The sequence below is a fragment of the Pelmatolapia mariae genome, linkage group LG15, assembly GCF_036321145.2.
Source record: "Pelmatolapia mariae isolate MD_Pm_ZW linkage group LG15, Pm_UMD_F_2, whole genome shotgun sequence".
Lineage (NCBI taxonomy): Eukaryota > Metazoa > Chordata > Actinopteri > Cichliformes > Cichlidae > Pelmatolapia > Pelmatolapia mariae.
This window is the reverse complement of record NC_086240.1, coordinates 15415661-15441963: the sequence shown is the minus strand read 5'-3', so window position 1 is coordinate 15441963 and position 26303 is coordinate 15415661. Positions and strand designations below refer to the sequence as shown.

The 26303-nt window shown below is 40.3% G+C and overlaps 2 protein-coding genes across 13 annotated transcripts; one reads left to right on the top strand and one right to left on the bottom strand.

Moving 5' to 3' along the window:
- Nucleotides 1–19: 19 nt before the first annotated feature.
- pum2 (pumilio RNA-binding family member 2) lies at nucleotides 20–22586 on the bottom strand. 12 transcript variants are annotated; one of them, XM_063495868.1, is made up of 24 exons: nucleotides 22454–22586; nucleotides 20671–21034; nucleotides 20128–20166; nucleotides 18942–19010; nucleotides 17466–17571; nucleotides 15400–15587; nucleotides 15135–15307; nucleotides 14551–14848; nucleotides 14371–14464; nucleotides 14127–14234; nucleotides 13781–13926; nucleotides 13212–13332; nucleotides 12845–12985; nucleotides 11467–11772; nucleotides 11143–11370; nucleotides 10678–10945; nucleotides 10335–10464; nucleotides 10053–10187; nucleotides 9782–9919; nucleotides 9455–9580; nucleotides 9101–9172; nucleotides 8061–8182; nucleotides 5551–5743; nucleotides 20–2586 (listed from the first exon to the last, which is right to left on the bottom strand). In XM_063495868.1, exons 2-24 carry the CDS (start codon nucleotides 21019–21021, stop codon nucleotides 2455–2457), a joined length of 3684 nt encoding a protein of 1227 aa, XP_063351938.1. In that variant the 5' UTR covers nucleotides 21022–21034; nucleotides 22454–22586; the 3' UTR covers nucleotides 20–2454. The 12 variants fall into 12 exon arrangements, with proteins under 12 accessions (XP_063351938.1, XP_063351940.1, XP_063351939.1 ...); XM_063495870.1 differs by having other exon boundaries at nucleotides 10059–10187; XM_063495869.1 differs by having other exon boundaries at nucleotides 11467–11769.
- A 498-nt stretch (nucleotides 22587–23084) lies between these two features.
- Nucleotides 23085–24987, top strand: LOC134643488 (rho-related GTP-binding protein RhoB). The gene has a single exon (XM_063495881.1). The coding sequence runs from the start codon at nucleotides 23302–23304 to the stop codon at nucleotides 23890–23892; it is 591 nt and encodes a 196-aa protein (XP_063351951.1). The 5' UTR covers nucleotides 23085–23301; the 3' UTR covers nucleotides 23893–24987.
- The last annotated feature ends 1316 nt before the right edge of the window (nucleotides 24988–26303 follow it).

The window sequence follows — 26303 nt, the reverse complement described above, 5'->3', positions numbered from 1 at the left end:
GGCAATAATTAAGGTCAAATGTTAGAAGAACAGTTTAATCATACAATGTCACAATTCTGCTTCGAAAAAGGAGTTCGTTTTCTTCATCTAACATCTGGAAATGTACATAAGGCCACCTGAAAATGTACATGACTTTGACAGTGTGACAAAACTCATATGTTCATATTTATATAATTGACAATATTTTACATTGCTTTTGCTTACAAGGTAGTAGCTGTTTCAAAATACAGCACTCTTCTGTACAAAAATAATTCTCGTCATATCCTGTGAAGTTTCCATGGTAGCAGAGAGGACTAAATGCAGCCTCGATTTTAGTACAGAGTGTTTCTTTTTTTCCTTTTCTTTTTTTTTTTTTTTTTAAACTGTCACACATCAGAAAGACTATCAACAGTGGATGTTACAGCTTCAGTACAAATAGAGGCTGGCCCAGAACAGATTTAAAAACAAAAACCATGCCAGATTGTGAAGCCATTAAGTTTTCATTTCCTTTAAAATAACACTTGATCAAATAAAACCTGTATACATTATATTCAAGGGGAAAGGAGTGATGAATATACACACATCTAAATGCACATTAGCCTTTTTCTCCCCCCTCCAAAAAAAAAGAAAAAAAAAAAGAAAAAGTGTAAAAGACATCCCATTTACAGCATAAACGTTTACAAATGTACAACTGTACAGACAAATAAAAGCATCACTACAAATTTAGAGCAAGGCCTGTCAAACACCACAACTAGACTTTTTTTTTTTTTAGTGAAACTAATAATCTTACACTTATTAACTGCACATATACTACATTTATTCTACAATTCATATGAAGCAAAGAAGCCGTCACTACGAGCGTTACAGGTGAATTGTATAGCTTTTGATGGCCCCACCGGCCTGCGCCAATCCACTTACATACCCAAAGAAAAAAAAGAAAAAGGTTCTTTAAGCATCCCTTTCTTCAGCTACGTCTAATTTATTTCACCTCAGATGTACAAAACTGACCAAATTCCTGCTCTGACCTTCAGGCGGTGGGGGTTCCCATCACTGCTGCAAGTCCCTCAACCAAAAAAAGAGCAACAATTTACTCATACATAAAGATGCTATACATTGCTCAACTACTTCTACACAAGAGATGATTATTCAGTACATAAAGATACTGTTTTCTAGGGCAGTGTTCATCTCAAACTACAAGACAGATAAGATGTTACACAAAACATAAAGGGAAAAAAAAATTCTAAGGATTAAAACCTATTACAGCATGCCAACGCGTACCCCACTCCTGCTATCCCTGCAAAAAGCCCCACCCCACCCAAAGCTATGGTCATTTTATGTTAATATTAAACCAGGTCATACGCCCGCTGTACAACCAAACCTCATGCTCTGCTTCTTTAAGTTAAATGGTAGCGTTTTATTTCCCCCTGCATAAAAAAAATATTAAGTGATCGCCTGCATGAGGGGAGAGTAAGACGGCTCAAATGGTGCTCGGTGGATGTAGCAGCTCAGTCTGTCAGTACCAAAACATAATGCAGGCCACGAGCTGCTGGAGTAACCAAACACGCACACACTCCCGCAAAGGGTGGGAAAAAAACAAACAAAAGAAACAAACAAAAGAAAAAACGAGGCAAGAAAAAACCACCACTGGCAAACGCTACCCTAGAGTAAAGCACCAATCTCCAAACCCCGAGCTGGCAAAGCGGCCTCAAAGACCTCTGGGTGACTGTGGCACGTGACGCATAGTACTCGCTTGTGGATGGAGGGATTTCTGTCCATCCATACTATGTGATGCTATTTGAAAACTAATCCATCAGCTGGCTTTGGCATGGGAAAACTTTTTTTTCCTTTTTCTTTTTTTTAAACTGTGTGTGGGATAATATACAAATATTATAATAAATTGCCTAAGCTTAATAAGAACAGCTGTCTTACAAAAACAAATGGAATCATGTTTTAAAAGGATCACTCAGTTTAGCCTTTATAAAGTCACTTGCTGGTGTTAATTGTAAGAACTGTAAATTTCAGCAAATGTGTAATAATTTCTTTTTCTACAGAGAATTTACAAGGTAAAAAACTAAATGTACAAGATAATATGAAAACCAGTCAAATACATCAATTACATCATTAACAATGGGCTTGTGCTTTACCCAGGGAAAAAACAAAAGGAAAAAAAAAAAAAAAAAAAGGAGGAAAACAAAAGAAAAACAAAAAGAATAAACAGCCTGCTGACTGTGCGTCCCCTGGGGGCCATGCTGGGGACCTGCACCAGGGGTGGCAGAGTGGCAGGGGTCAGTTGTCACAGCGTTCTTAGGTGAAGTTGACTTGTCTTGTTTTTTTGGTAACTTGCCCCCCAAATGATGGGATAACAGAGGGCGTCAAAGGCTAACCCCTATGGCTAAGGAGCACATCTCAGACAGAACAGGGGGTTTGGGGCTCCTACTCCTCCACTTGTTCAGGGGACCTGGGATGTGTACGCGACTACATCAGACCATTCGTGGGACCGCCGATTGGACCCAGTTCAGATCCACTCTTCATGTAGTACTTCTCTAGCTTGGCTAGAATGTGCTTCCCGTAGGTGTACTTACGCAAAGTGGCAATGTGAGGCCGGATCTAAATAAAGAAGAGAAGAAGATAAATGCATTTAAAATCTGAAGAAGCTCAAATGATTTTAAATCTGGAAGGAGGGGTAAAGAATGGGCATGTTTTTTAATTATGGGTAGCAGAATTTACAAAATGCATATCATGTTACATTAAGTAAGTCTTGAAACTGTTGATGGAGATTGTGTATGTAAAAGGGTTACTGAATTCATAAGTTAAGTGATTTTCTTGCAGTAGGCTACAAAAACTTCTTATTTTTTGAACCACAGGAGTCGCCCCCTGTTGGCCAGCAGAAAGAATGCAGATATTTTGGCAAATTTTTGGCACCCACGCTTAGGCTGGCTCAATTAATCGAATTTTAATCTCGATTACGATCTGGGTTTTCAACGATCATTAAAAATGACTGAACCGATTATTAGCACCTCCCTCGTGCTTTACTCTCGCGCTGCTCCGTGTGGCAAATCGAGCGCGCACCTCTGCGTTTCGAACACGCGTCACAACAATTAAGAGGACCCGAGGGAAGCTCGGAAAGCTAAGCAGAAGTTATTTGGAGAGGAGAGGATAATGGCTGCTGAAGAAAGAATGCCGTTGGTTGAAAAGAGAGGTAAAACGACTTCAGTGGTGTGGAAACCAATGTTCCCTCTAAGCTGTGCACGTGCGCAATTGCGCACTGCTGGCACGGTCTCTGCGCACAGAAAATCTGCGTTGCGCACAAAAAAAAAAATCTAACCTGAATTGAAATTAAAATTAAAACTTTAACAATTCTGTTTTGCAGTGTTAGTCAGTAAGTGACTGGCTGCTCCCGTATGGGATTAGAACGATGCCACCTTATCCCATAGTCCAGCCAATAATGCGATTCACATTCGTATATACGCAGCTAATCAACGTCGTTGACAGGCTATGACAGCGTCCTTATGTGCCGACATCGGTGTTTTAGCTAGCAAAGCGGCGTGGCTGATGTGGAGTGAAGTCACATTAATGACATCGTGTACAACCATTGGAGATGTGAGCAGGACAGACGGAACAATTGACGGAAAAGGTGTGGACTTTATACCAGTTTTTAAATTGTGTTGATAGGCCACGTAAAACCAGAGTTATGATAAAAATATCTGCAATGTTTGGTTTTCTTCCTGAATACTATCGTTATTTATATTTACTGCGGGAGAAACGGTAAAAACTGCGTTTTATAAGGAAAACGCTCGAAAGCACTCTCCGCCTGTGAGCAAAACCAAACCAAACCCCCTCCCCTTTCCTATTGGGCGAAAAAAGTACCGTGTCGACCAATCAAAAAATGATATGTCAACGTGGCATCTAGTTGTTAAGAAACGGGGGGAAGTTTTAGGCGGTGTTTTGAGATGTGAGAGATTTGAGACGTTTAGCGCAAATCTTGTGTAGTTAGTGTAGTCAATAGTTTTGTTGTGTGTGTCAGAACAATGAGGCGACTACTGAATGTTACAGGTGTTACAGGAGTGATACATCTGCTGTCAGGCCTGCAGGTATCAGGCTGTTGTTCTCCTTTATCTCATAGTGGACAGAAATTATTTTTTGGAGTGGCACAAATAATTTGTGTGGCATCAGATTTGATGCAGAACAGCTGATTGTTCTGTAAATAGTTTGAAATGTTTATTTAAAAACGCCTTGGCTGCATTAAAAAAAATAAATAGCTGCAAAAAACTTTGTTGTTTGCCAAACTGAGTAACTTTTTTGAAGTAGTAACTATATAATTAATTGCCCAACATTGGTCATTATTTACTGTATTTGGCAGACAGAGAGTTACAGGACTCTCTCCCAGACCACAGACTCATAATACAAGTCAAAGCTTTATGAAAAAAAAGAAAAGAAGAAAGAAAGTTGTGTTTTCAAAATTGGAGTTCAAGTTATTTTTACTTCCAATAGTGTTAACATACTACACAGGTCATGAACAAAATTTTTTAAATTTTCATTGTAAGTGGGCTAAAGCAGTTAATTAAAAGTAGTCTAACATAAATGTAAATGCTGTAATTTGATTATTTTAATAAACCATGTAACTTGGATGGATTAGATGCTGGCGTGACCACAGTGCACACGTCTGATGTCGCTCACAGTGGTCCAAGGGATCACTCAGGGAGTTTGTGTGTTCGCTCAGACACATGAAATATTAGAGGGAACATTGGTGGCAACATTATGGGTTCGCGGAGTCAGACGTGGATCAAATATTGTGCAGTATTTTGAAGTTCACTAAACATAGATGTTTACATTTTTCATTTATTTTTTATATTGCAAACATTTGCACTGTAATCAGTATTTGCACACTATTTTATATTATTTTTTGACAATCTTTAAAGCCATTATCCAATACATTATTGTTAAATAAATATCGTCAAATAATCGAGATCTCAATTTCAGTGAAAATAATCGTGATTATCATTTTTGCCATAATCGAGCAGCCCTACCCACGCTATACTGTTCTTTAAAAACAAAAACAGCATTAACTAGTTTGATGTCAACACAAGAGCCTTGACAAAAGCCTGCACTGATGTACACAAAGAGTAATGTAAAATATGTAAACAATGGACACAATGCTGGCAGATAAGATATGGAAGTGCACACCCTAGTTATTACTTTGTTTTCATGCAAAATACAATCGCTGTACACATAATGGCACTGATAACATGACTAAAAACTGGTCTTTCTGGTCATATTTCACATATCAAGGGTCCTTGAAAGCACCAACGCAGGCACTTGTTTTAACTTGGGCTGTTTCATGATCTGAATGAGCTGTGCAACGCCCTGGATACCACTGATAAAATTTCACAGCTAAACTTTTACCAGCCAAGTCAATTTGACCACTTGTCAGAAACTATGGACATAAACAGATTAGACTTTTTAAGCTTTGCTAAACCTTATAGAATACTGATAGAATTCACTGGATCAAATGGACCACGATCCACCCACTATCATTAACACTAACATGAGCACATTTAGCAGGCGACTCACCTTGTGCATGATGATTTTACGCTGAGCAGGTTCTGCCATGTCGATCATTCTTTGGACAACATAGTTGGCGTACTGGTCTTTCATCATGGTGTACAAGGCGCTGTGGGGCCCGTCTTTCTGGCAGCACACTTCATCTATCAGCAGAGCTCTCTCTGCACGCGAGGAGTGGATCACACACTTCTCCACCACATTACTGAGGGAAAAATAAGCTACTGTTACTCAAGTTTATAACTGAACAGATGGAAGCAGAGATATGCCAGCATATTAGAATCATTTTCTTTTGTTTTTGGCATCACGTGGTATGTATGCATGTGTGTTAGCAAACTGTAATTATTGGGCACAGTGGACTGGACAAGTGTTCAAACAGCTCAATTAGTTTAAGTTTTTGCTGACCCCGACTGTGAGGCAAGGGCTGGTTGTTAATGGGGTAAGCTCGAATTTGGGAAATATAAAGGAGGATTACTTTGACCTAGTTTTACACCTGGCACGTGCAGGAACAGGTTATGTTTGATAAGAAAACAACATGTACAACATTACCACCTACTGACTATAGAAAATTCCAGATAATCCTCCTCCACTGGACCATCCCAATAAGAGCATCTAGTTTTTAGAGTGTCTAAGCCCTTTGTCTATCAGTTTACAATCTATCAGAGACAGGCTTTTAGGAGAGGGGACTACTATTCCCAGCTTAATTTTTTTTCTGTTGGCTAACAGGATCAATTTTAGAGTTACACAGCAATTTATTCCTAAAGCTGAGAACATTCATTGATTAGAATTCTAATCAATTCCAACACCTTCAGCTGGAAAAAGTTTATGAATTTTATGAAACACAAAACTCTAAACATATGATACAATGATGGCCCACTGAGACAGTCTTACCGACTGCTCCATGTTACACTACAGAGGATATTAGTCATTTACACATTCTTACAGCACTTTTCTACAAGTTACAAGTATCATTTTTCCTGTCAAACACTCATACACGTGTATAGTGCTGTTTAATTGCAGCAGTTATGTTAAGTTTGTGAGCATCTTATTTTTTCCTAATATTACAGCTCATCTTTTAAATTTATAAAATATGCCACTCTGCTGCCAGCAGACGTGTATTTTTACAAATTGGCGGCACACACCACCATTTTTATGGTAGCAAGACTGGAAAACCTTGTATTACGAAACAAGTAGATAACCACTTTTGTTTACCTACAGGAACTGAACGTGGGAGTTGTTTTGTGGTACTGGCTCCCAGTCGAGGATTTGTCCTCATCTTTTGGCCTTCTCCCTTTAAAGATCCCCACAGTGGATCATCTGCCTCCATCTCACCCCATCCCTAGGACCCTCCTCTGTCACACCAACCCTCTACACCCTCTGTCCCTACATCCATGAAACTTCTGTGGTCTTTTCCTCCTACTTAGCCAACATCCTTTGTCCCACATATTCACAATTATCGTGAGCCATGTAATTAAATAAATCAAACTAAAATAAATTAAGGTACAAAGTTGCTCACTGACAAACACATCACATCCACAAGAGCGAAAACCAATATGACCAGCATAACAACTCGTACAGATACATTTAGTTCAAGATAGACTTGTCTTTTAAAATATCTACTTGCCTAATGTACTCACATTAAGGAAGCACTTTTCTATTCTTATGGACCACTCAAGGCACTTCACTGCATATCTCATCTTAACCAAGCATTCAATCATAATTTTATGCTATACACTTCAAGCACTGCACCTGCCTAAAATGAATATCTTTAGAGTGTGAGAGGAAGCTCGAGGAAACCCATGTAGGCACAGGGCGAACTTACAAACTCCATACAGCAAGGCCTGAGCCAAACTGGAGATTCAAACCAGGAACATTCTTGTTGTGAGCTGATAGCAGTAACCACTGTACCATTATGCCACTGCCTATAAATTACAAAAGAATTTACTCCAAGCTAAGCAAATGGACACTTGCCCTGGACAATCTCTGCTTTGAAAACAAAGAACATGGAACCATCAGGGACCTAAAATTCAGCATTCCCATCCTACTCGACTCAAGAAAGATCTAGGTTATGAACTTCCTGCCATTGTTACCACATGGTTACTGATAAATTATCCCAGGCCTAAAATGATCTCCTATCAGGCCCAAACATGAGTCGTTAACCTGCGTGTTATAAACCTACTATTAACCGGTTTTTACAAATGTAAACACTCGAAAGATGTAGCAGAACAACAACAGCGTATCGACTGATCTTCAAATGATATGCATCAACTTATGTTCCTTAGTTATGCTAGTGCAAATCACTCACATCTCTGTCCTCACACCAGCAGAAGTGTGAAGAAACACAGCTGCTCTAATATTGACAGTAATGTGAGTGCTTTCCCTCCCACAACAGAATATTTATTTATTTTCACAATCATTTCATACAAAATGAACTTTAGAATATTCACCGTCTGCCCTGTTAATGTCAAAATCTGCAAACAATATACAGCCCACTCTTAATTCATACAGACTGCTTAGCTTACCTTGCAAATTTATGCTGACTCAGGACAAGAACCTTCCCGCGCACCTCTGCCACTATCTTGCTCTTATCTTCTGGTCTGCCATGCTCCAAAACATGCTGAATGACGTAGTTACCGTACTGATCCTGCAGGAGGCAACAGAGGTGTAAGGGCAAGGCAAAGTCATCTCAACAAGATTAATCACAACAACAAAAAACAAACAAACTGTGAGATACAACTGAACATGATTGATACTCATGCACTACTTTTTCCCCATTGGCCTCGATTGATAGGGTAATCATGCAACTCTACAATGACTGGCCGATGAATGAGCGACACCCCCATTTGTAGTATTTCGAATACCCTTACGTCATCACTGCGGAAGGTCAGACAAAACAGATGCTGCTGGTTTGTGTTGCTGACCAGGCAACACAACCAATAGCATCTTTGCCCCTTCAGAAACGGGTGATAGACAGTTACGGGTGTAATTTTAGTGCGGCAAGATGGAGACAAAAAATTAACTGACCAAACAACAAATAACACCACTCAACTGCCAAGCTTGTTAAAGTGGTAATTTGTTGAGTAGGTAATGCGATCTCCACCTTTAAATTTGAAGTATTTGCCTCCCAAACCATTTTCTGTCAATCTGTTTTAACATGAACTTGCATTATGTTGGTTTTAAAACACCATTTGTGAACTATTTGGTTATAAAAGAGTTTCAAACTCCTAGATTTGAATCAAACAATTATAATTTTAGCAAAATGAGAATTTAAAAAAAAACAAAAAAGGGAAAAACAGACTGATCAAAAAATGCTGTAGGCAAAAGAGGGATCATCAGACAGCAGATTAGCATGTCCCTAAATCCTCTGGCATAAAGCAAGAAGGGAGGAAAAAGGAAGAACAGGCAGCTCAGTGGGTTAGGAAAGGACTATAAGGGTTGGGAGTTGGAAAACTATCTAAATGTTAAATTAGATTCTTTACAGAAGAAAATATAAAAAAAAAAATAAAGAGGGAAAAAGGAAGTGAGAACAGGGACATCCGCGATAGAGGCAAATTGCTCTGACCTTGAACAGTGCATCACGGGACACTGTATAATATGTTTTGGGTGTCATCTCCAATGATACGCCTTGATATTTCTAGATGGAATAAGTGAGGGGGGCAGGGTGGATGTTTAAATAATCACATATGTCAGATGTAATGTCAGCTAACAGCACAATTACATTCATCCTTACACTTAGCAGACCACAACTACACAGGAACAATGACAGGCTAAAAATATGAAATGTTCAAACATGAAGGACGCATGCAAATACGCGACATAAAATGATAAATGTCAACAGCGATCAGTCGCAGCTAGCAAAAATAAGGTAGTCAGCTTGGAGTTTAAAATGGGACAGAGAGGAAACTGATGTGCACACCTGGCCCAGCTGTTCAGAGTGCTGATGAAGCTCTTCCAGGATGGGCAGAGTTTGTTCCTGGGTGCAGTGCTCCAAGATCCTTTGGATAACTCTGCAGCCATAGGGGTGTGTGGAAAGTACAAAAACCTAGAAAATAAATATAGTGCTTATTGTACCATGTAGTGAAAGAACATCAGATGATTTAGATATTAATGCAACCCTACAGATCACATTTGTCTACAAAAATAAACTATACTGAATAGGCAGCATTATAAGGCAGCTTATTATATGGGAGCTATTCTAAAAAACAAAAACAACAAAAACTAAAAAAAAAAAAAAAAACCCCACCTGTCCCTGGAAGGCATCAATAATGAACTGAAGAGCCTGAGGCTGGACACATTCAATGCACTTCTGTACCACATGGTTCCCATTCTGGTCTTTCACACACTTCAGCACATGGCCATCAAGCTCACGGACAATGTCGCTCTAAATGGAAGAAAATTATATCAAATTATATTGTAAAAAAGACCGTTTAAATCAAAGCCTTTAATATGAAGGACGAATAAAATGCTTTTCAATAGAAAATAAAACTGTTATAAAGAAGTGAAATCTCACTTACAATTACCTGCTGGTCTGAGGAAATTGACTCCAGGGCTTTCTGAATGACCCTGCAACCATACATCTGCAACGCCAGGGGAAGGACGTGTCCGCGGATACGGGTCGCTAAAGCAAGTTTCTGGTCTGCACTTCCAAACTGAGACAACATTTAGACAACAAAAAATATATTATATATGCTGGAATCTATTACAATATGAGAGTAATTTATTATAAATGGAATCTAGTTTAGTTTATACTGTGCAGTTACTCAAAAGACACATGGATGAACTTTAACACTCCCAACCTCAAAGAACTTTTGGATGACATAATTCCCAAATACATCAGTCATCAGTTGGTATGCTGCTTGCAAAATCTCTCCAAACACCATCTGTCTCTCAGCAGGAGTGGCCCTCTCTAGCTTCTGCTGGATAAATCTAGATTGGAGAAAGCAGGGAATGATTAAAAAGACAATTCAAAGAGTGGACTCATTATAAAAAGTGTAACACTGCAATGTAGTTTTTTTTTGCATGTTTTCTTTTTTGGCTAAGGCTTAAATTTACGAGACCTAAAAGAAATTCATAATTTCCCAAAAGCCTATATATTTAATTGTGCGGTGGCATTTTCAAGCATTAAATTAGGTCCGTCACCTGGAGCCGTGCTGGTCTTGAGAAAACTCCACCATGTGTCCAGGCAAGTCACGGAGCTGGAGGTTTGGAAAACGGTTGTTCCTGAAATCTTCCAATAGGCGACTGCGTCCAGATGGCATGACATCAGAGCGGCTGTAGCGGGGCCGTGAGGGAGGGAACAACTGGCTGCTGGAATTGAACAGACTGGACGTGCCGCCTGTGCTCCGGTATTTGGCCTCAGCTCCGGGAGCTGCAGAAATGTAACGGCCACTGCCATTTGTCAGGCCACCTAGGATTAAATAAGACAATTTTGAACATTTCATTTACAAGCATCAATTTCACTGAAGGTGCCCCTAACAGGGGATGACAACTTAAAGTTCTATTCTATTTAAGTCACATCAATCCTCACTTACGAACAGGCTCAAATGCTTCTTTATTTTCTACCTCAAAAACAACATTCGACCAAAGGTAAACATCCCCCCTTACCTAGGTGAAGGCTTGAAGAGGATCCATGGGAAGAGGGCAAAGATGGCGGAGGAGTGAGTGGGGAATGACCTGGTGTAAGGCCAATGGGGCTGGGTGAAGAGGAGTAACCCAGGCTGTTATAAAACGGCTGCCCAATGGGAGTTAAACTGCTGCCACCTCGTTTGTATAGGTCAGAACTTGCCAACAGGGAATCCCTGCGGGATACACTGCTACTGGTCGAGCTGGATACTGAAAAATCATTAACAAAGCACTTTTAGAACACAAAACTTAAATTTAAACACAAGACCATTTCCTCTCCAAGCAGCATGTTGTTTAGCCACTGACCAGAAGAGCCAAAACCCCCAAGAGCAGAGCCCAGGCCAACGCCAAGAGATCCGCCGGTGCTGCTGAAGCCCAGGGAGGAGCTTGGGGGTGGTGGGGCAGCAGAGGTGTGAGAGAAAAGGGAGCTGCTCTGAGAGGTGTTAGGGACTGATCCAGATCCGTAGAATGAGCTGGAGGGCAGGCCGCTGCTGGGTGGAGGAGCCTGCTGCTGCTGCGGCTGAGGTTGAGGCTGGGGCATGGAGCGGTACAGTCCGTTGGCTGGAGGACCAGACATGTTGTTACCGGAGCCAGATGCAGACACTGCTGCTGCTGATGGAGAGAGATTGTTGTGAGAGGTCAAAGGTGAGGAAAGGTCACATGAGTGGTACTAATCAAGTAAGAATAGAACGAAGTGGGTGTGCGGGACAGACATTATAGTAGGCATATCTAAGAAGAAGAAGAAAAAAAAAATCCCATCTCTATTAATAATACACACACATTATTTGCTCAACACACCACACAGAAGCACTCATTAAGTTATCATTTTGAGAAGAGGACATCTATACAAATCAGATCGCTTCATGTGCGCATGCAACTGTGCCTACTCAAAACAGCAGATCTGGCAGATTGCTAGAGAACTGCTAAGTGGGTGAAGTCATTTTTCCACAGATAAACACAAATGACAAGCTCAAATATAAACAAATAATAAAAAGCAGAATTAAATATAAACATATTCAGCTATTTTTGGGAGAGCCACTTTGCATTTTAAACCATCAGCGTGAACACACATTGTAGAAGCTGGGACTTCTTGGCTGAATCATTTTTTCCACCTATATTTAAAGGTTACTGCTTATGTGTGGTGATTAAACTCGGGGTAAGAGGCTTGGGAACGTATTAAAGTAATGAATTTATTCACAAAAATAGCCAAATGAAACACTGCTCGGTGTGTGTCCTCCCCACACACAGAGTGGAGACAGCAGTGGTAACTGCAGGAGACAAACACTGCGAACAGACCAAATTTAAACCAAACTATGAGATCTGCTTATCTGGTCAACGTCACATTTGGTTTTTTTGAAGAAGGTGTCAGTGGACAAAATAGGAGACATAGTCCACAGGAGATGGAGAGAGAGATCTTTTTTGAGATTTGAATCAGATAAAATAACAGTTGGTACAGTCACCGAATTCCAAATAATCATCTCTAATGCAATTAGATTAGCTAAACTTGAGATATATAGTGCCAAATCACAACAGTTAACCCCAAGGCACTTGAATGCAATGTAAAAACCCTACAACAGGAAAGACAAACACCAAACCATCCACAAATCCCCTCTGAGCAAACAGTTGGTGACACCGGAGAGGAAAGAATTCCTTAATTAAAACAAATGTTTTAAAAAATTCTTACCAGCCTGCGCCGCTGCATGGTTGATAAGAAGTGGGGTTTGGACTAGACGAACAGGCCCACCCAGACCGGTGCGGGCACCAGGGCCCATTACCAAAGCTCCAGTCTGGTCATAGTAAGCTGCAGGAGCCAAAACCTGATAACCTGAGGAAGAAACAAGACACACAAAGAGGAGTTAGTAATTACAGTTTACTACTACTACACAACATACTTAGAGTGTTGTTAGAAACACTGTTTCAGTGTTTTGTAACTACTACTACTCACACACTGTGTACACTTAATGTGAACCAATAAAGGGAAAAAATGTATTTGGTTGTGAGTATCTTTGGCTACACTGCAGTACAGCATAAGTATGAAATGGTAGACCAACCAGGCATTCCTGTGTATGCCAACGCAGGGTTTGCAGCAGCTGCTGCAGCTAGGGATTCCTGCTGGCTTTGCTGGCCTTGCCCAGGTGTAAGAGGTCGCTGGTTGGTTCCAGTGCGCATTACCTGGCAGAAACGGTTAAAAATACTGTTACTGGCTTTGTACTGAAAGGGAAGCAATCTCAACTTGTCGTCATAACAAAAAATAAACAAGTGACTAAATGAGGAACAGCTAAAATATAGCTAACGTGTTTTACCACAACTGTTTGGTTTGATCAGACGTCACGAGTTGCTTGGAAACATATACAACCAACCCCAGAACAGTTCTGAATCAAATGCACAACTGATGGATCTACGCCACAGAAGCCCCGCCCACTTTTAACTTTTCTAAATTTTAACAGCAGGTCTTCATGGATGACTCATTTTCAGGGTCATCCTGTCATCATAAACATTCTGCACACGATAACTGGTCACAGACAGATGACTGAAGCCAAATTCTGAAGCACATTTTTCATACAATCATACGAGGCGAATAAGGTAGGGAATTAATACTGGTTAGAGAAATTACTCCTACCTGTGGTTGCCCTGGCCCTGGCCCTTGACTCGATGCTTGCTGATTGGCCGAGTGATTGGCAGTAGATGCAGGCTGCTGCTGGAAAAGATTAGCTGGGTACACACCCCAAGGGACACCGTAGTACTGTGGTGGAACAACTGTGGGGCCTGGAGGAGGGGAGAGAAAAAAAACACTTCTGAAGTTATACATTGGATCTGGGCAGAAGATAATCAAGAGTAAAAGAAAAATAAAATAATAATAATAATAATAATAATAATAATAATAATAATAATAATAATAATAATCTGTTGGATGATCTGTTGGATTTCAATGAGAACTTGCGGATGAACATGTGCCATGTGATCACCTGCAAGCGTTGCTGCTGCTGCCAGCCCAGCAGCAGTGTAGGGATCAGCTCCAGGTGGGGCAGCATTAATGATGTAAGGGTTTGGCACAAACGCAGGAGCAAGGCCAGCTGAATAATATGGGGAAGAACAGCAATATAATTCTCATTCAAAAGTCTATGCAACTCAAACAGAGTCAACCTAAGAGACAAAGCAGTTAAACAATACTGCAAAAGAATCTGAGGAGGACAAACAAGTCTGTCTCACCAAGATGCTGCTGCTGGGCTGCAGCCAGTGCATATTGTTGCTGCTGAGCTGCAGTGAGCTGTTGAACAGTCAATGGATTAGACCTCTGGAACAACTGAAAAAAATAAATAAATAAAAATCAACAAACTGCTCACAACCTGCAGAGCAAACTACCAAACAGACTTTGTGCATTTAACAGACCTGCTGCTGAGAGTTGTAGTCAAACAATCCAACTGGAGTCCCTGAAGAGTCCACCTGAATCTGATTACCAGCATAGTCAAATTGCAAGGACTCCACACCAGCTTGCTGCTCCATGCCGCCCATGTTCTGGGCCTCCTGGTTCTGGAAATCCTCAGCTTGGACCTTGTTTTGGGAGGGGTTCTGCTGTTGGAGAGCATGAGGGTGGTGGTGCTGCCCCATCATCTCCAAACCTGTCTGACTGGGACCCATCCTCTCCACAGCCTCAGTGGGAGAAGCTTGACGGCTTCCAGGAGTTGGGCTAAAAGAACAAAAAAACAAGTTAAGTTTAAAAAGGACCACCATATTTATACACAACTGTTATTTTGGGGCGAAACAAAAGTCTAAAAACCCTCAAATCAATTTATAAATGTTCATATTTACACAGTCTGGTATTTTATATTTAGTTTTTAACTGAAAAGCTATATATACTATATTAGAGATACAGTTATTTAAAAGATGGATACAAAAGTCACTTTATTTTTTCTCAATTTTTTTCCCTCCATTTTCTACTGGTTAACTTGTATCATTGTAAAAGGAAAACCTACTTGAAGTCTTTACAGTCTCTGTCCATGCCGTTCAGCAGACCTCTTCCATTGGCTTTAGTAGGATCACTCTCCTCTCCCACCTTCATCTCAGGGCTTTTGTCGTCTTCAAAAGGCGACACCTTCTCTTGCGCATCACTTTTCTCTCTCCCATCTTGGTCAGCATCTCCTGCACCCTGTGTAAATACGAAAGACAGAAAAACAATTAGACAAAGAAATGCAATCTCCACTTTTGGTAAGATCGATGAGATGCAAGAGTTTGGCTTACATAGCCTCCATTCCTGTAGCGGCCATCCATCTTGTCACCAGGGGACGAACTCAGGACGTACTCCACCATGCTCACGCCGAGACCTCCGCCTTCTGAGCGAGGTGAAAGCACAGAATTGGCATCACCATTCCCATGGAAACCCTGGCCTGGCCGCCGCTGCACCATGATTGGCTGAGACACTGAATGATCTGAACGAAAAGTCGTAATCAAATACAGTGGCGAGCGAAGTGAACCCGTGGAATTACATGTTCTTCTGCGTTCACTGGTCAGAAAATCTGATTTGATCTTCATCTGAGTCACAAGTAAACACAAACGTGATGTTTGACCCAAAAAAATCTCTTGTGTCTTTCTTAAAACTTTAGATTGCAGGTAGAAAAAGTAAGGGAACCCTTGGATTTGACAAGTGACTGAACCTCCTGTGGCAGCAGTGATCTCAAAGGTTTTCTGCAGCCACAATCAGGAGGAAGTTTGAGTCATTCTTCTAGAATCGTCTCACTTCAGCCATGTTGTCAGAAATATCTCTGGCGTGAATTATCCTCGAGGTCATTCTTCAGCACCTCTATTAGATTAAGAAACTGGGCTCTGACTGAACTGTTAGACCTTCTTCTTGTAAAAGGACCCTATTATACTTTAGCTCATTTTCAGCCATATGTGAATGGGCACAATAGTCAATGCTCATAATAAACATGGCTATTTCAAATAATCAGCTACGGTTAGTAAGTAATCCCTTAATGCCATAAGCTCAGGATTCACACTGTTCTAAATGGTCAATTTCATGTTTTCCCTACTCTTAGCTCTGTGTGAGGTCACTTAGAGCAGATGTGCTTAATATGGTCATCTCATGCACACATATCTGGCTGCAAGCTCAGCAGCTCCACTCACCTGCTGTTCTAACCTTCTGTTTACGAGGGACAACCAATCAGATAAATGTAGGATAAAAGGGACAAATGAGATAAATGAAGAATAATTTGAACTCAGGCAAAGGAAGTGCAGGCTTTACTTTGCAGTTTAGCTACATCATTCAGTATTGCAATAGTGCTGTAAAGGATCAAAGTACTCCTTTAGCAAATATCAGGCAAGGTTTTATGGACAGCAGTGGCGTTCTAACCAGCGATTTAACTACCCATCATGTCCACGCAGCCCGCAACGATTGTGATTGGCCTGTTCAGTACTGCCGATTCTTCCTGTGCATGTCCAGCTGCTTTTTTACTGTAGTTTCTTAATTCATTAGTGAGAGAATAACTGTCATCACTTCAATATAAGGAATAATGATCATAGCATCAATGTAAGGATTCACAAATGTCTGCAAATTCCTGCAGGCAGGTTGTTGAACCTATCAGAATAGATGTGAGGGAATGCAGCAAGTGAAAAAAAAAAGTTGAGTGGGAATTAAAGACGGGACAAAAAGCCCCACCATTTTATTGGTTTCTATTGGATGACTCCGCATACAAATGACCAGGACATAACCATGAGGTAATCCGCACAGAATGTATTTCGCACAAGCGTAAATGCTGCCAATGAAGTCAGGCACTTACACAGGCTACACCACAGGCTCTACAAACACTCACTGCAGAAGTCTAAATCAGTCCTTACTGTCCTAACCAGGAATGATTTGTAGATGGTATTCGTGAAGGGAGATGTTTACCATTTTCTAACATAGCCTTTGGACAAAAAAAAAAAAAAAAAAAAGTCAAAATGCACCATGATATATGTAAAAATAATTGTGTGTGTGTGCGCAATTTCAACAAAAAATGAAAAAAAAAAAAAACAAACAAAACAAAACAAAAAAGCAGAAAAAAAATAAAAATAAAAATAAAAAAAAAACCTGGTTTGTTTATAATTGTAACTCAGATGAAGATCTGACCTGATTTTAAGACAAATTCCAAAGGGTTCACTTACTTTTTCTTGCCACTGTATTTATATTGTTCTAATAGTATTTATATCAAAACGTTATAGCTGGCAGGCACCTGTGAAAACTGAGATATTCCATTCCCAAACACATGACTGGAACACATATCTAATTAATTAATTAATTAGAGAAAAGACAAATTTTAAAAAACACTCACGAGATGATCCCCATGCATTGTCTCTCCACTCTTCTCCAAGAAGCATTCCTTTCCTGCCATCTTTGGCCAGCTCATCAGAATCCCAGAGCTTTTTTGCTGGCAAAAGCTAAGAAAAAACATAAACAGCGTTTCTGAATGGTGTAGAAAAGCATTTGCATTTATGATTCCAAACTGCGAGTGCAAAGGGAGACGTATTTTCAACTCCGTATGTGAATGAGATGTTTGAGAACAGAATGTTTTGAGGCCAAGTTAAACTCACTAATAATTAATTGGCAGAATTGGAAGATATCAGGAGAAATCACTTAATTGAACAATCTAAGCTGCAATAATGGTTTAGACTGTATTTGTACACAGACATGGGGAGTGACTGACTACTAATTCATAAGAATTTTTTATTGACATAGGATTCAAATGTTTATTATTTAGTGTAAGTTGGACCTAATTACCCATTATAGACACCAATTACCTATAATTGGGGCTATTACACTCAAGACCTTCGAGCAACTCTCGGTTAACTTCAAGTCAGTTCAATAATTTGCTTTTCTAAAGAATCCGTACAGGTTTTCTGTTTCAGACTCCTCTTAAAATAGATTAAATTCTAACTGGAATCTTTTTTCCCCCTAGAGTGCTCCGGCGAGGCAAACAAGTCAATGACCCAATCCACACTGCCAGGAAAAAAGGCTGGTTGAGCTTGAAGATTTCTAGGAAAGTCGTGCCAAGTTTTATGACCATTGTTAAGAAGATTTGTCATTAGTAAGAAAGTCAATGCTGCAATTGATGCTTTAACCAAACACCAAGTGAACAATTTATTTGCTTAAGTGAACCGGCTATTTTAGTCTTCTTGTTTCATAAAATGAGAAAAACACTCCTATACAACACAGTTTTACCATCACTGTAGAGGACTGCACATAGATTTACACGCAGCAGCCTGGGGGGTGGGCGGTCTGAGACATAAAATATGAGAAAATGTAACTACATCAGTGTAGCAGACAGAGGAGCAGAAGGTGTTTATCGTTTATAAAAAATTATTTGTAATAGCGTTAAGTCAAAAGGCTTTCAGAAAACCCTTTATTAGGCAAACAAACATTTAGTGTTGTTCAGTTGTTTCTGTATTGTGCATATGCTTGCTGACAATAAAACAGGGACAGGTGAGGGTTTAATGGATTTCAATCAAAGGTAAGATGAACTAGTTTACAATAAATCTGTATTTTAAAGACTCGGTGGTGGTGGTGGCGGTGCAAACATTGATGCTTTAAAAATAGTTCAGCATTTCTATACTTTCTCTAGACGTGGTTTCACAGGACTGAAGAAAGCCATACTGAAATCTGGCCTCTGTAAAATAGCAACCTACGGATGTGTACAGTCACTTTTCAACTCTAGAGCGGCGGGGAAAGAATAAAATAATTAAATAATAATCACAGAAAACTGTATAAGAGTGAGGAGAGTGAACGATATGCAGACAAAAACTGTTCTTACCTCTCCCATCCCCCTCGACTCCAAAGCAAGAGCTTGAAAATCATAGTTCATTTCATCCACTGCACGGACCTGAGACAGAGATTAAAAAAAGGAAAAAAAGAAAAACACATTTTAACATTTTAAATTAAACAGCACTGATTTAACAAAATGTAAACTATAAAATTGTACCTGCAATGCTAAAGAGTGCTTGTTGTAAGAATATGTGACAATTCAATAGAATACATAAACATTCATAGCAAAAAAACTAACATTTATTCTTCAATCTGTGCAATTGTTTTTACATTACGTAACATTCTGGTTTTGTGAAATAAGCCAGACATGAATTATGACTTACACAGTATTTTGAATATGCTGTTAAGCCAATAAGAGGCTGTTGTTTAATAAAGTTATCTTACATGAAATCCCAAAGCAATTAGTCCTGACTGTTCGACTTATGTTAAGGTATCTGACACGATCATTTAGCTTTGGTTATTGCATGGCTGCCCCCCGGCCCACTATACATGATGTGTTAAGGAAAACTGAAAAAGAAAATAAAAATCTAAGAAAGACCTTTTTAAAAAAACATTTTTAGACTAGGACCTATGCAGAGCTAAACACAAAAAAACATTTGCACAAGCTACACATGGTGATTTATAAAGAGAGGCGATTACACTCGCTCTTCTGCAGGGCACAATGACTTGTTTGCATGAAACAGAATAGTTTGAATGAAGTTTGAAAGAAAAAAAAATGAAATAACCTAAACACGAGACGGGGCTTTGTATGTAGCAACAAAAAAAAGCTGCAGAGCAGCTTAAACTACTGTTGAGACAGGATGTGAGGTGTGGCTATTAAATGACAACACAAAGACAGGTTTTGAAATTAAAAGAGGATTGGTTTCCAGTACACCATTGGCTTAACATTACTACAGACAGATTGTAGACATTTCTCAATATATGGTCAGCAAAAAAGAAGCCACAGCTGTGGGAAAATATTTCCATCCATATCAGTATGATGAGCTGTCCGAGTGAAGCCATTTCTGGCCGACTACATGTCAATCCTCCTTATTCATCTGATCCAAGTACCACGCAACTTTATTTATTTTCCTTCAAAATCACATTTGCGTTTAAGAGAAGCACTTCCAAGTCTGATCCAACAGTGTAGAATAAAACCATGAAGCCTCTTAGACCACTAATGGAAGAAGACTTACTACGCTGCTTTGATCACTGAAAGCCCCGAGTGCAGCAGTCTGTAGGTGCAGAAGGGGAATAATTTGAAGGGGAACAGAATTAAAAGACAAGCTTTCTTCATTAAAGTTTAATTGCAGCATTTATTTCATTATTTAATAACCACACTTTCTATTACAACTCTGGCTCAGTCAACATGGTGAGACTCACACCCCTGTTGTGCTGACACAATGGCCAAAACTATAATCTTACTGATGTCTGTTGTAAATCAGAAGCAGTGCTATGGCTTTTTAATACTTGTAGTAACAGACTGGTGATCTCTGAAATCTGCACTCCAACCTTCACCTCACGTTTGACTGGGCAAACGGCTGTGGATAGACATGTCTGTAATTCCAATAATGACAAAGTGCTACATTTAAACAATAAACAACAGATTGTTTACTTGCTGTTTATACCAATATAATAATCAGTGAAAATTGAGGACTTGTTCTGTCTGGTAATTATACTAAACTGCACATCACCGCATGTCTTATCTGAATAAAACAAAAAGCAAACCAACTCTTTACCTGATCGACATGATTGGCATCCCCAGTAGGCCAGCGATGCTTGCTAGGTGTGCAACTTACAAGCTGCTCCCCAGGCTGCCTCTGAAAGAAGTATCCTACTGTGGCGTCATCCTGAGACCTCCCGCTCAGCGGGGGCTGTGGGGTACCTGGGGTAGGGTTAGGAACCCTGTCCATGCCCTGTATGTGTGGCCCTCCAGGAGCCTGACCAGCTCCACCAACTGTGGCTAGGGGCCCTCCGCCATGAACTCGGACACCCCCAGACTCAGGAGCACCATTTGCATGCAGCATCCCACCTCTTGTCTCCTGCCAGGCCACGTCATTCATACCTAGGATGCTGCATGGAATGCTCATTCCACGGGAAAGCCTAAAAAATAAAACAAACAGACAAAGTAAACATATTTCAGTGAGTAAATCTTATTTTCTTATTTTAATTTCACTTGCATAAAGTTGAAAGAAATCTTATTAGAGGATATAGTTTCTCTGCGTGTCCTGTATAATTACATATAAATAACCAATAAGAAACACTAGGATATAAATGACTCAGATGTGATTTTAATTTCATTATATAATGTAATGTAGCACCCATTACAATGTGGTGTTTACGGCATCATAATTGGCTTTTATGAAAGCCCATGCTATTATAATGCGACCATCGTGGACCTATTAAATCCTCCTTGAGCCTTCAGACAAAAATCAGCTTTTACATCCCATTAAAGACGTTCATCCAAAAGAATAATAAAATGATAACTAATGCTTTTAATTTTCCTCGCTGGGACAAGACTAATTCCCGAGCTGCTAACAACACGCCAGGGATATAGTTGTCTAATTCTGCTGAACTATTTGTGCTACAACAGGTTACTAATGTTTTGTTAAATTAAAAAGATCGGGCCAAGAACAAAACAAGCGACTGACATCGATGTTGGTGGCTTATAAGAGCAACACCGCTCGGTAACGCTGTCGTTAGCCAAATACTAGCTGGTGACCATAAGACTGGGGATACCAGCAATAAAGCTTCGGCTACCACACAGACATACACGCATGAATGCAATTATTCAGCGATAGCCACGACTGATTTTTGAGATGATGTAACGAGCTTGCAACAACGTATTCAAATTTGAAACTGTTCATTGTGGCACACCAATTAGCAGCCTGGCTAGCTAGCCTAGCCTAGCCAGCAGCAAGCAAGCCGCTGTTATAATAAGGAAGCTACCTTACCGACTTTCAGCGGAGATATGCGTAAATGTTTATTTATTTATTTATTAGATTGTGTTTGCTTTGTGGTTTGTTGCCTCGCTTCTTTTGATTGTTTACTTTTTCCCCCTCCCTCATGTATTTCTGCTAGCGGAAATCGAACATGATTAAAGCTAACCATTGGTTCACTGGAGCTAACTAGCTAGTGCTAACCGCAAAGGGCCTGTTGTGTTTATTATTGGTGAGACATCAAAGAAATTCGCTTAATTCACTGCTGTTTTATAGTCAGCGAGTGTCTTTGCATGTTAAATAGAACACATTTTCTCGACTTATTATCCGATATTCACTGTACACAACACGTTACGGCCATCTCCGGGAGCTAACAAACGCTAATAGCCATGTTGCTGTTGTTAGCTAAAACATCAGCCAAACACTGAGTGGCTAAACAACATGGCCCCCCTTCAAGTTCCAAACAGAGGGGCCTTAACCGCTAAACAAAAGGGGAAATACTCGCACGGCGACAACCGCCTCCAAAGCAGTCCCCTTACACAGCTTTGGATTCGGTTGTGAACAGATGTGAGGGCATACTCACGCGTTATCGTGTCGAGAGAGGATCTGTGCTTGTTGCACGCCGTCAACCCGATTCTATATTGTTTTGTTTCCTTGGAGAGAGAGCGGTGATTTAGCAAAGCTTGGTAGTCAAAGCTAAGAGTTTGTCTACGCTAGTGCCCCCTCCCTGTAAATAGCGTGAACTACGTAGACATGCGTATAACAATGTCAGTGTCAATTTGCCTTCCCAGCGTGCCTTTTGAACACCAAATCCCCCTGTGTTAGGCAACCTAACATGTGGTATCACAGAAATTAGTCTGAGACACTTCCCCACCCAAAATCACTCTCACATTTCATAGGATAAACTGGCTTAGTTTGAATGAATCCTCATTAGACAGCCGGCTCATGTCATTTTGTGAACAAAATGCTGACTCAGTAATAAAAGTAGCAAGGCAGTGTGTTGAGGAAGCTTATTTGAAAGGGAGGTTTCAAAGAAGAAGTACGTGTATATTTATCGTCATCGTGCTGTGATATTTAGTTGATTTCGCCTGATTCTCAGTCGGGTGGATCCTCGTGGTCAGTGACTCCTCCCTCCTCCAACGCAAGAAAAACCCGACGGGACCCAATCACCTTTTCCTTTACAGACGGTGATCTCACCTCCCCATTTCCGATTGGATTGCTATATTTAGGAAAACGCCTTACGCTTTATAAAGAGATTGCTGTAGTTTGTGGCAAAAGGCTCCGGAGTTAGTGGAAAGGACTGACTTGAGGGACGAGTTTGACCAGTATCTGCTTAGAGTTTCAAAGCTACTGGAGTTGACACGACTAAACATTACAACTGCCGACTTTGGACTGAGCCGCGTTTGAGAGCGAGAACTGGGAGAGGCAGCAATGGCAGACATACGAAAGAAACTTGTCGTGGTGGGCGACGGTGCATGTGGGAAAACATGTCTACTGATAGTATTCAGCAAAGACGAGTTTCCAGAAGTGTATGTCCCGACTGTGTTTGAGACGTACGTGGCGGACATAGAAGTGGATAACAAGCAAGTCCAGCTGGCTTTGTGGGACACAGCCGGACAAGAGGACTACGACCGGCTGCGGCCGCTCTCCTATCCGGACACCGACGTCATTCTGATGTGCTTCTCGGTGGACAGCCCGGACTCGTTGGAAAACATCCCTGAAAAGTGGGTCCCTGAAGTGAAACACTTTTGCCCGAATGTACCCATCATATTAGTGGCCAACAAGAAGGATCTCCGCAACGACGAGAACGTGAAGAATGAGCTGTCTCGGTTGAAGCTGGAGCCAGTGAAAACAGAGGAGGGCCGGGCCATGGCCACGCGCATTGGCGCATATGACTATTTGGAGTGCTCAGCTAAAACCAAGGAGGGGATCTGGGAAGTATTTGAAACGGCAACACGGGCAGCTTTACAGAAACGACAAACAACCCCAGGTGGCTGTTTCAAATGCTGTGTTTTGATGTGAACTGACTCTGGCTTGGGCGGGGGGCTACTGGGACGCGCAAGAACAGACGTTTCCTGCGTTGGGGTCCGTGTCTGGACATGTGAGGGCAGTGACCATTGTTCGGACACTCCCTCGAAGTCGGATGCCTTTGCTTGAACCAAAACCGGTGACTGCAAACGGAGCTGATTGGAACACACACGAATATCATTTGATAGCGGGTGTAATGTGGGGGGGGAAATACACTGGTTATGGCATGTTGGCATGTTCTTTTTGGGTCACATGATCCCAGTCTGACTGAAAAAAAAAAATCACAAACCGTTTGATTTCAGTGGGCGACTTTTCAATCCCCTTCTGCATCTTCTCGTGTAGACGAGAAGGCCTGCTGGAGAGTCAAGATTACTCTGCTCTCTTTTTTTGTGTTTTAAAGTTTGCATAGGCCACAAGCCTTATTGCCATGGTTATACTGTGTAACAAGCAAAGCAAAAAGAACAAATGCACTGTTATTTTTAATATGACGTAATTGAAGTTTGATCTTGCACAAGACCAGGATGCTACAGCAACTCATAGAAAGAAAGCTTGTTAAAACTACAAGTCATTGCCAACTTGTTGTTGTTGTTGTTGTTGTTTTTGTTTTTTGTGATATTTTAGGGCACCTTTGCAAAGACATTTCATAGCTCAAGGTTGTAATTGGTTATTTATGTTTTTAGAGTTTGTTAGTTCGGAGCACGGCTAAAAATAACGAATAGTTTTGATTCCACAGTATTAAATGTCTTTTTTTCCCCTTCAAATTACGCAGCAGGTTAGATTTGATGCAAGTTTTACAAGACTACACCTGGACCAGTCTTGAAAAGGGCTAACCACAATGTCTTATAGTTTTGCAGGTTTTCAGGCAGAAACTCTGTCAGTATTAAGTGGGAGTCACGTTTTATTACTTTAGTTTTTTATGTTGCTAAGCATGCTTTTACACAAGTTTTAACTCATTTTGGCTAATTTATACAAACACACTGTCCTCTGTACATATATTTCTGTACAGCACATCTGAACAGCATCTTTTGAAGCACATACAGTAGTATATAGTCCCATTTCCATCCAGCTGTCTCTGTTCTTTCAAACACATGGGGGGGGGGGGGGGGGAAACAGCTTGAAATTTTCTGTTTGGGCACAGCTTCATTTAGAGTGGCACGGAGGATATTTCCCAGAGACAATTAAGCACTTGAGACGGTGTGGCATGTGATGGCCTTGCTCGGTGAAGGGCGTTTTCTCAAAGTGTCATGAAACTGCTGTTTATGACCCAACGGCACACGCTAATGTGGGATTAAGCCATCTGATGGCAACACTTTATTGGAAGTGTTTCATGCAATTCTATTAGTAGAACACTTATGTAATAGTAACACACACTTAAACTAAAGGGCTTCCCTTTGATTATTAAAACACGAGAAAACGGTAAATGTGAAGTACTAATGATTATAGAGCTGTTAAACTGAATTAAATACAGTTGAGAAAGAGAAAGTTTTTTCTTTTTTTCCCTTTTTCTTAAAATCTCAATGTCTTCCATTATGACAGTGAATGTACCTTAAATTTATGTTGTCAAAAAAATGTTACTGAAAGCTAAAATCAGTGTATTTTGAGCTGACATTTTTTTTTTCATTCTTGTGAAAAGGATTCAGATTGTTTTGTTTTTTTTTTTTTTTTGTTTTTTTTTACAGTGTCTACATAAGTGTTGTGTAACTGTCCTCTTGCATGATGGTGGGAGTGTTTGTTCATATGACTGTGAACATCAGTTACAGAGACTGTTAAGGGTGAAACTCTTACTGTTCATGTTTTGCTCTTTTACTTGTTATTGGAAACAAAAAAAGATGGATTTTTGCTTTAAACACTTACTTTGTCTGTGTTTTTACTAAGAAACTGCGCTGCAGGCACATCTGTGTTTAAAAATACTTTTTTTTTTTTTTTTTTTTTGTTTAAAAATAAAAAAATAAAAAATCCAGCCGGAGTTACAGTGGCGTTTAAAAGTCACATTCCTCCTGTCTGCTGTCTGTTGCTGGGCTCTTTTTTTTTTTTTTTTTTGCTGACATACAGCACAGGAATGCATTGTGCTGGACTGGTTAATTTCCCACACCGGCCCCCCTCATGTGCCTCTGATTTGCAATGATTTTAGGTTAGTATTTGTGGTAAGACGGTGCAGTTTGCGTCTCCTTTTATTTAACGAAAACACACAAAAGGAAATTGTGGAATATGCCAAACGTATCTCTTTGTAAGAGTTTATTTGATGCCATTGGTGTAATTACACAATGCTTTCTGTGGAAGAATGGTACAGTTAAGAGTGGAAATTTTGTGAGGAAAAAAACAGAATGTAAGGGAACAAGTGGTACTGTTCTGGGAAAGTCAATAAAAAAAAAATCAATGTGTTTCACTAACTGCACTTTTCCACT